Source organism: Petaurus breviceps, unplaced genomic scaffold (assembly GCF_028583685.1).
Source record: "Petaurus breviceps papuanus isolate PSGF00001 unplaced genomic scaffold, PetGlider_PUasm1.0 126, whole genome shotgun sequence".
Taxonomy (NCBI): domain Eukaryota; kingdom Metazoa; phylum Chordata; class Mammalia; order Diprotodontia; family Petauridae; genus Petaurus; species Petaurus breviceps.
In genome coordinates this window covers 10068581-10079431 of record NW_027185655.1, presented here as the reverse complement: position 1 = coordinate 10079431, position 10851 = coordinate 10068581, and the positions used below count along the sequence as shown (strand labels likewise).

General features: G+C 37.6%; 1 protein-coding gene across 2 annotated transcripts in view; it reads right to left on the bottom strand.

Moving 5' to 3' along the window:
- Positions 1-484: 484 nt before the first annotated feature.
- The window catches only part of ANXA3 (annexin A3), a 46674-nt gene continuing 36307 nt past the window's right edge, over positions 485-10851 (bottom strand). For both annotated transcript variants that reach the window (XM_069092767.1, XM_069092773.1), the window contains exons 10-13: positions 9083-9178; positions 5952-6010; positions 4828-4950; positions 485-852 (exon numbers count right to left, since the gene is read on the bottom strand). In XM_069092767.1, coding sequence (XP_068948868.1) covers positions 793-852; positions 4828-4950; positions 5952-6010; positions 9083-9178 — 338 coding nt within the window. In that variant the 3' untranslated portion in view covers positions 485-792. The remainder of the gene's footprint in view (positions 853-4827; positions 4951-5951; positions 6011-9082; positions 9179-10851) is intronic.

Here is a 10851-nt window from a genome sequence, read left to right as displayed (position 1 = left end):
GGTCCCCACTTTTGAAAACTCTTGGACATGTCTCAAATCTACCTCCCAGATCAATAAAATCATCTAAATCTCTGTCTGAACTAAAAGATTCTGAACTACAAAGCCCTCCCTATATGGGATTTTTCCAAATAAATTATTTTTTGTCAAATCATTAGGGAGAAAGAGGAATGAACAAGAATTCTAACTCTTATCCTGGGGAAACTATTTAGTATAAAACAGTTACAATGAATGAACACAGTTCTTAATGGAAACAATTAATTGCATAATTTAGACAATGCTTGCCGAAGGTCACATTAAAATGTTTTCCTACCATTCCAATGTACCCACCGGCACTTTACAGGAATCAGGTTGAGCCAGATCGCCTTTCATTTTTTTCATGCTCAGCAGACTGTTTCAAGCATTAATCATTTTGCAGCACATTTTTAAAAAATTGTTTCTTGCAGGAATTGCTCAACAGTTTTGATAAAAGCTGAACTAAAACAAATTATCTTTAGTGAGAAGGAAACTTTTATTGCCCTGAATTTTGACAAATGCTTTTCTGAATACCGTATTTAATTCCTACTTCCCAGGCAGGTACCCATTTTGGAATGATTTGATCTAACTCTTATTTTAAAATGCATTTTAAGCAACAGTTATATGATATTATTTATTATGAAACAATGAGAATTATAATTAAGAAACCAAGTTGCTATTTCTACTGGCTTGTGCTTTTGCTGGCTCCAAGAAAGCAGTTAACAGTAGATGGTGGAGACTATCACTGGAAGATGAGAGGTACTTGGAGATTAGCTTTTCTCAGTCATCTGCACCACAGAGCTTCAAGAGGGCAGTCTCATAGTCCCCAGAAGTATCTGACTGCAAGGACAAAGTGAGGACAGGTAAGTAATGAAACAAAGAAAATATTAATAAAAGAGGATTTTTCACAAAAAGCAGAAGACTAGACCTTTTGGAAAAGGTATGATTCTTTATGGTATAAGGGAAACTCTTTGTTTTTTCTTTTTTTTTTTTTTTTTTGGTTTTGAACAACAAAGCATTTATTCAGTAATTGTGTGTGTATGTGTGTGTGTGTGCTCACGCACTAGGCATCAGGGACATAGAGACAAAAATAAAATGAACCCCTGCCCTCAAGAAGCTTACATTCTGCTTCATAATTAGGACGCTGGCATCAGAATCCTAAATCTAAGGGAGACTCTTTGGAAAATGCATTAACAGGAACCAATTTAATAAACTATGGGCATAATTCTGCCTTCTGAACCCCCTGTTATGAGTATTTTAAACCAAAGACTATTATAATTGATGTTAATTACTTCATATGTTCATATATTGCATATGTATAACAGCTTCATGGGCTACACAGATAATATATTCAATCTTTCTAAAAATAATGTTAACACTACAATTCTGTAAAATTGAGGACAAAATAGTGTGGTGGGGAAAAAAAAGACAAGGAAAAAAAAGCCAAGTATTCAGGAGACGGCTTCTCATTGCAGCTCAGATCTTTCCATTTCTAGTAGTGTGCCTGGTACAGGTTATTTTACTTCTCTGAATCTATTTCCTCATCTATATCACAGGGATTGAAATAGATGCCTTCTAATGTCCCTTCTGGAACTGACAGTCAACATTCTATTTTAATTCTTTGACCATTCTTAATTTTAATATAGAATTGATAGTCTTTAAAATATGGGGAGGGACCCTTTATAAAGGTAGGAGACAACGGATGCCAAGCTGTTCACATACTCTGATGCGGCTGATGTGCTTATTGGTTTTAGTGACTTGCTTCTTTTCTCCCCTCTCTTTTTTATTCTTTGTTATGAGGCATGATAGGAGGGCAGAGTAGAATACTTTTTGACATGATAGTGATGAAAAAATAAAAGATACTAATCTTTTTAATTGAAGAGAGAAATGGGAATGAACTCTGCCCCCATAGCATCTTCTATAAGCAAATCTCTCAGTTTCTTTTCTCTAAAATCATCCCAAAACATTCTGGTTCCAAAATGACACTAAATTTGCTATAATGCAAGGTTTTATCTAGGAAAAATGTCATCTTGGTTTGTCTTGCTTAGAAGTCCTCTGTGATTTTGATTTTATTGTAGGTTAAACCAATGGGTGAAAATCTTGTTATCTGACAAGTTGTGTAATTGCAATACTGCCAATGGAAAGGAGAAAATTGGAGAAGGTCACTAGAAATGAGGCAAGGACAGAGATGCCATAAAATCATTAACATGTATAATTGGATTAGAATGACTCCCTATGGTAGTGCAAGGGTTTGCTTTGGGCAGATTCATTATCCATTTTAGGTTGGTCTTCATTGGCTTTTATTATTATTTCTTTTCTATGTGGTAAAGTTTCTCTTGAATTGGAGGCAGGTAAGCAATTTTTCAGTGCCTTATAAAGGATTTCATTAAAAAAGCCAGCACTGGTCCTTTAGAATCAGGGTTCTAAGGAGGAAATAGAACATCACACATTTGTGTTCTTCCCCGATGCCTTATTCCTTTATTTATTCTTAGAAATACACTCAATGCTGAAAAGAAAAATAATGCATTGTTGAAAGCATTCTAGACATGAGCAAAATTTAGAATCGATTTAAAATCAATTAGCATTTATTAAGCACCTACTATACATTGGGCACCGTGTTATATGCTGCAAATACAAAGACAAAAACCAAAAAAGTCTGCCTTCAAGTTACTTGCACTTTATCTAGGGAAACAACATGCACACATATATAAGGAAGGCACCGAGACAAAGTGAAAAGGGAGCTAAATTTGGAATCCAAGGGCCGGGGTTCGAATGCTCCCTGTTGCAGAAGCTCTTCCTAGAATCGCTCCATCCTCACTTCCTTCTCAGAATCCCTAGCTTCTTTCAGGCTGCACCTCCTTGGGAAGCCTTCCTGTTAGCATCCTTCTCCTCATATACCTCCCCCTATTAGTACGTTCTCCTTTCTAAAATATCATTGCATTAAGTATACATTTTATCCCCCAAGTAGAATTTAAGCTTCCTGAGGACTAGTTCGTTTTTGTGGGATACACCTTTCATATAGTAGGTGCCTACACATGTCGTTCAGTCATCTTTCAGTCATGTCCAACTCTTCATGACCCCTTTTTGGGGTTTTCTTGGCAGAGATACTGAAGTGGTTTGTCATTTACTTTTCCAGTTCATTTACAAATGAGGAAACTGAGGCAAATGGGGTTAAGTGACTTGCCCAAGGTCAAACAGCTAGTAAGTATCTAAACCCCCTGTGAAGAGTATTTCACAACCAAAAACTGTTTAGTATAACTGATGCTAATTACTTCATATGTTCATATACTGCATATGTATAATAGCTTTATGGGCTACATAGATAATATATTCAGTCTTTCTAAAAATAATGTTAACACTACAATTCTGTAAAATTGAGGACAAAATAGTGTGGTGGGGGAAAAAAAGCCAAGTACTCAGGAGACTTGGCTTCTCATCGCAGCTCAGATCTTTCCATTCCTAGTGGTGTGCCTGGTACAGGTTATTTTACTTCTCTGAATCTATTTCCTCATCTATATTATACAGGGATTGAACTAGATGCCTTCTAATGTCCTTTCTGGAACTAACGGTCAACATACTCAGGAAGATGAGTTTTCTTGACTCTAGGCCTGGCACTCTATCTACTGCATTACCCAGGAGCCTCCTTGCACATATCATGAGCCTAATTAATATTTGTTGAATTTAACTGACTTGAATTGAATTACTAAGTACTTTAGAACAAATGTAATTGAATATGTCTTTGCTTAGTATAGTGCCTGGCCCATAGTAGGTGCGTAATTCATGTTTATTGATTGATTGATCCCTAAGAATGCTGCAGGGCTTATAGGATCATTATTGTAAGCAGGATGATGATGATGATGAAGAAGATGATGATGATACATCAATGATTGTAACAAGAACATTAATAATAGTTCTAACATTTAGTGCTTGGAGCTTTGTGAAGGACTGGCATCTGCTCTACATACAGTGCAATACTTTAAAGCATAAGAGAATGGACCATCTCTGTACTGGCTCCACAAGGTGGCTTGGAAGTTCCCCTTTAGAGAGAACCCTGCTATCACCCTGTGTTCTTGCTGATTCTCCTCTGCTCAGGAGGGACCCTTTCCACGGAGCAAAGGTTTCCCTTAGTTGGAGTTCCAGCTCTGGAACTTTACTATTGAAGGTTCAGAGACCAGAAGTTCACCATAATATGGAGAAGATAATCGAGGATGAGAAGGAGGAAGGGGAGAGGGAGAAGGAGGAGGGGGAAGATGGAAAGGGGGAAGGGGGGAGTAAGAAGAAGAATTTCTTTATAAAAAAAACAATAACAGTCTTGGTGAAGAACCAGGAAAATAATATGACTTAGTATGATATAAATAGAAATTAAAAAACAACCGCGATTAAACACTTAGTAATTTTAATGATTAATGAAATGAAAATGCACCCTCCTTTCTTTGCAGGAACAAGGAACATTGCATATACTGTCAGATTCAGGTGGTTAGTTGAACTGTAGTGGGTTTTTTTTTCCTCTCTCTCTCAGTCTTTTTTATTCTCTGTTATACGGAATGACTCTCTAAAGGAGGGCCAGATTTGGAATTGAAAGCGCTGCAAAAATTTTAAATTCGGTGCAGGTAGGTGGCACACTGAATAAAGCACTAGCCCTGGAGTCAGGAGAACCTGAGTTAAAATCTAAAAACACTTGACACACTTACTAGCTGTGTGATCTTGGGCAAGTCACTTAACTCCAATTGCCCTGCCTTCCCCCCTCAAAAAAAAAAAAAGAAACAACAATAAAAATTTAAATACACATATTTTCAGGTGTTGTCAAAGTCTCACCTTAATATCTGCATAGAGGGAACGTCCGTATCGCTTCTTGTATTCTGCTCGAATATCCAAAAGGTCAATTTCTGATCTGGAAACCATTATCCGACTGAGAGTCCATTCATCAGTGCCACCGCCCTGTCAGGAAATATAAGTGTCAATAATGGGAATATTGCTGAATGGAAGACCAAAATGTACGCTCATAGATCTAGAGAAGAATATCAAATTTCCTGCTAAGATATACGGAATTACTACGATACCTAACTTGCATGGAACAAGCGCTGACTCTGGAGGGAGACAATCTGGGTTCAGATCCTTCCTCTGATGTCCTCCTCAAAGTCTCCATATAAAGAGGACTCAGAAGACTAGTCAACTCCTTATTTCCAACCAGCTTCACTCCTTGGATTTGACTCCACCATCATTGTACCTTCTCCTTCCCTTTACTTTTTAGCTTCCTTTTGTGTGCTCTCCTCTGTTAGACTATAAGCTCTTTGAGGGCAGGGACTTTCTTTTCCTTATTTGTAGTGCTTGACACATAGTAGGCTCTTAATAAATATTTATTGTATTTGTATTGTAATCAATAAAATTACTTGTGTGACCTTCTTACCAAGCTACTTCAACTCCCTGGGACTCAGGTTCCTCCTCTATAAATTGAGTGGGTCTGACTACACGGACCCCTGAGAACCCTTCCAACCAAGGTTCCTATGGTATCTTTGGCAGAATTCACATTTATCATTACATTTTGCCAAGCTAGAAGCAGCAGGGTATAATGAGCCAAGTCAGAAAGAGGGGAGATTAAAGGAAAATAAACCTTTCATCCTTACTATATTTGAGGTGCATTATTATTTAGGACTTTAATTTTTACATTTATATCAATTGATACAAACACACATATATGTGTGTATCTATAGCTACACACACACACACACACACACGAATTAGGTATAATGACTCTCCCTCCCATTTCTATCTAAGTAACAGATGCTAAAAAATTAACTATGGAAAAGATGACAATTCAAATATAAAATAAATGTAAAATCCCATCAACAGAATTCCACATTTGTATTATTATCTCTCTCCCTCCTTCTCATCTCTCCTCTTTTCAGGAAGCTAAATATAGGATTAAATTAGAGACCAACCTTCAAAGCCTTATGCAGTCTTTCAGCTAAAAAGGCAGGTGTGTTCTTCACGCAATTAACTGTTTTAAAAAAGCAAAAGAAAGTTCAATTTGTAAACAAGTTTAATCTACAGTAATGCCTTCCCAAGACTTTTAGGAGTGAACTTGTATGCAATTAGGAAAGGCCTATGCTTGAAGTCACTCCAGAACTCTACATAGATCCATTTACATGAACCTCCAGGACCCTAATCGGCCACACAGACCATGAGAGCATTTACCAAAGTCACTCCAACTTCCTTGGGTCACTTATTATGAAAGGAACGCACTCAATGCTCCTTATTACGCCAAGGCATCAGTCACCTGGGTTTGCCTTGATTGCATTCCCAAAGACATCATAGTTTTCCATTAAAGTAATCTTGGGACAAACAGCTACAAAGGTGTTTATCCAAATATCTAACTGGGCAAGATAAGACCCAGCAGTTGAATTTAAAACCAAACTTCCACTAGCAACATATTATTTTAAATGACACAATTTGTATTTATAAAGAGGATAAATAATTAGATTAGATCTGGAACTAGTCATTTGAAAAATGCCATAGTTTCCATTTCTTCCTCATATATGCAGTAGAGACAACATATGAAAAACAAAATGGCAAAAAATAAGAAGAAATGAATTCCCCCTGAATAACAATGAAATCAGAAGTAACATCAAATTCGGCTGGAAATAAATCCATTATTTATTACAAGACATTTTTACTCTTGAAATATTAAAAATCTGATCTGCTAAGCAGTGAATAGATTTTGTAGTTAATGAATTCTGAGGAGCAGTTCAGGACCAGGAAGCTTAATTCTCCTATAATTACATGAAGAAAGTAAATATTCTGGGAGAAAAGTCAGATTTATTTTGATTTTTTTATAATAGATAGAAGGAAAAATCGGGAAAAAAGAACTAAGAATTCAAATGTGCATGGGGAAAGATGAAGTAACTATGAAATGTCATATAGTAGTATGACTTAAGGGTCCCTCAAACTTTTCTTGAGCAAAACTTGCAAGTGTTTGCTAAAAAAAAAAATTAAGCCCACTTAAAAAAAAAAGAGTATTCTATTTGGAGTCAGAGAGTTTTGAATTCTAATTGTGCCTTCTGTCCCTTACTTACCTTTGTGACCTTGGGCAAATCCCTTAACCTCTTATTAAGTCTGTTTTTCCTCTCTAAAATTAATCAGTAAGTCTTTAGTACCAAGTAACAACCGTATTGATAATTTTCAAGAATAAAGACTACTGGGTGAATTAAAGAAACAAAAAAATATTAAGTCCACTAAAATTTGTGATGACTTAGGTCCTTGGATCATCATTAACCACCTTACATGACAGATGAGGAAACTGAGGCCCTGACTGATAAAGGAACTTACCCTAAATAACATACATAGGAAGGGAGGAAGCTTAATCCACTCTTACTAAGGTTTAAAAATACACGTGTCTTCCCTACCTTCCCTACATAGCACTAAATGTAAACAGACCCAGTGTTCCATGAATCATAACTAATAGAACATAAGCCAGTGTCTACAATAAAAACAGTTGTCTTAAAGTGAAATACCTTTCAGATAACCCTCCAACCTTTATTTGCTACCAGTTTCTTCTTGTTCTTTGTAAGATATATTTCTTTTCCTTTGTGGTTAGATGACTGTATTCTCCCCTTGGAGTAGTTTGTCTTGTAGAACAGAGAAATCCGACATTTGTTACAGTTAATCACAGGAGCGTCTCCATTAGACCTAAGTCAGGGAACGCAGCTCATGTGATTAGACAATCTCAAAAGTGACTTTCTGGATTCCAAAAAACTGATGGGGTGAAGCTATTTGAATTTAAACCAGACATTCTAAAGTCTGTTTCTTTTACCCAACATTGAAAAGCATCCGAGACCCAGGAGAAGTATGCAAATTCTCTCCTTCATCTAAGGCAATTTGTGATTTTGGGGTAAGTTCCTTCGTCACTTAGGGACTTGGTTTCCTTGTGTGTCACACAAGGGGTTGGAAACAATGATGGGTCAATATTCCTTTTCAGCTCCAAGTCCCAGGTTCCAAGTCATTATGACTTTTAATGGCCTTAATTTTTTCATAAACACTTGCAAGGTTTGCTCAGGATAAATTTGAGAGACCCATTACATCATACTACTCAATGACATTTCATAGTTACCTCACCCTTTCCCTACCCACATCTGAATTCTTGGTTCTTTCTTCCCTATCTTTTCCTTAAAATTAAACATTCCTAAGAATGTCTGTTATCCCAGAAATCATCAATATTTCACTCTACCTCCTTTAATCTTATTGCTTAGCAACAACAGGCTGAGAAACTGTGGCAAGAATTGAGAAAATATAAGGAAAAAAATTCACAAATAACTTGATTCAAATCCAGGCCTTACTGTCTAGCACTTGTATTACCCTGGAGGAATTACTTCATCCCTCTTGGCCTTGGTTTCTTCATCCACAAATGAAGAGACTGGTCTAGCACAGTGACTGACACAAAAGTTAGCACTGAATAAATTCTTCCCCCCCTCCTTCCCTTCTTCCCTCCTTCCCTCCCCCAATCACTCTTCCTTCTTTCCTTCATCCCTTCCTTCCTTTTGTTCTTCCCCTCTTTCCTCTGTTTCTTCCCGACTTCCTTCAATCCTTCCTTCCTTCTTTCCATCCTCCCCACCTGCCTACCTCCAAAGGCACAGAGAGGAAAGAGAGAAGAAATAATCCCAGTTCCTAAGACATTTACAATCTAAAACAAAGTTTCTTAAACTAAGGTCTGTGAATTTATTTTTAAAAAGCATTTTGGTAACTACATTTATTTTATTTTAAATTTATGGAATAAAACAAACATTTCCATAACATAAAAAGATGATTGCATATGAAACTGCAAATCTACTATGTACAACTTGCTGTTCCTTTCAAATATACCACTGCATTTCAATATAATTGGTTTCCTTTGTAACTCTATATATTTTATGCATTTAAAAGCATTTTTGAGAGTAGAGGTCCATGGGCTTCCCCAGATTGCCAAAGGAGTCCCTGACACAAACAAGGTTAAGAACCCCCACTCTTAGGGGAGAGATAAAACAAATTTTAAAACCTATAAAGATAATTTTAAAAGTACAAAGGAGCAAGAGCTTACCTATAGCCAACAGTAAATCTTCAAAATGACCCGACAACTCTCCCTTAATGCTGTCCTCAATGTCCTTTTGGCTGATGTTTCTGTATTCCTCAAATGCTAAGAAAACGAACAAATTAATGAATAAATAAGCAAAAGGAGTAACAGAGTGACCGATTATCACAAAGGTTAGCTGGAAAACTAGAAGGCACTCCCCTCACTAGCAGCATCAGCCCCAGACTGGGTTCAGAAGCCCCCAACAACTGCTTTCTGAGCCAGCCGCATCTACAATCATTTAACATTTTCTTTGTGGAAAAGATCAGGAGGCAAAATTCTAGCTACATTTTTTCAAAGAGAATACTTTCCTAAGGCTATTTACTCTGATTAGCTGGAAAGGTTAAAGTAAAGCACAATGAGTCCATTTGACTTTGTGTTGTTTTAGAGTGTAGCACAGCAACATAAAATATTCTGCACACAGTGGGAGAGGAAGAGAAAAAGCATTTATTTAGCACCTACTATGAGCCCACTAGGTGGTGCCATAGTGCACAGAGTGCCAGACCTGGAGTCAGCAAGACTCCTCTTCCTGAGTTCAAATCTCCCTTCAGATACTTACTTGCTGTGTGACCTTGGGCAAGTCATTTAACCTTGTTTGCCTCGGTTTCTTCATCTGTAAAATGAGCAGAAGGAAATGGCAAACCATTCCAGTATTTTTGCCAAGAAAATCCCAAAATGGGGTCCTGAAGAGAGGATTGAAACAAGTGAACAAGGAATGAAGGTATCAGAGCCACAATGAGAACCAAATGAACTCCCTGTCCAAGATAACCCCAAGTGGGGTCACGAAGAGTCAGACCTGACTGAATTGACTGACCAACAACACTATGTGCCAGGTCATGGGTACTTTTACAAATACGATCTCATTTGATCCTTATGACAACTCTGGGAGGTAGCTACTGTTATTATGCCCATTTTTCAGATGAGAAAACTGAGGTAGACAGAGAATGTCTGAAGCTGGATTTGAATTCAGGTCTTCCTGAGCCCAGGTTTAGCTATTTACTGCACACCAGCTACCTCACTATGTAGTAAAGACATTCAAAACTGGGTAGAGTTCTTCACATTAAGTAGGGATTCTCTCCACCAGCACATAATGGAAACTTTCCTCTTATTTACATATAAGCAAAGGGGGATGGGGAAGGGACCGAGCATTTATTGAGCACCTACTAGGCACTGGGATAAGCACTTTTGAATCTCTCCATGTATGTTGGACTTGAATCTTGTTATGGTCCCCACAACCACCCCACCACTTAGTATAGCAAGTAATTATGTTAGTAGTCAGTGTGATATAACAATAAATCGGAAATGGGAATGAAGAGTGTAAGGAGGTACATAGAAGCCACTTGCCAAAACCACCTCCTAAATTAATTAAGGCCACATCCAGAGACTATGTGCTAAATTAAGAGAAGCCAGTTGGGCCCCATTAAATGGCCTTCTGCCTGCAAACTACAGATAAGCACCAGTTGTGCTGTGGTTTAGTCATAACCCCATTTGGGGTTTTCTTGGCGGAGACATTGGAGTGTTTGTCATTTCCTTCTCCAGCTCATTTTACAGATGAGGAAACTGAGGCAAAAAGGGTTAAGGGACTTGCCCAGGGCCATGCATTTGGTAAGTGTCTGAGGTTGGATTTGAACTCAGGTCTTCCTGACTTCAGGCACTATTTCATCCACTTGTCCCATGATAAGCACCAGATATGAATGTTATGCTAATAAGGAATCCCTAAGATGGCACTGATAACTTTG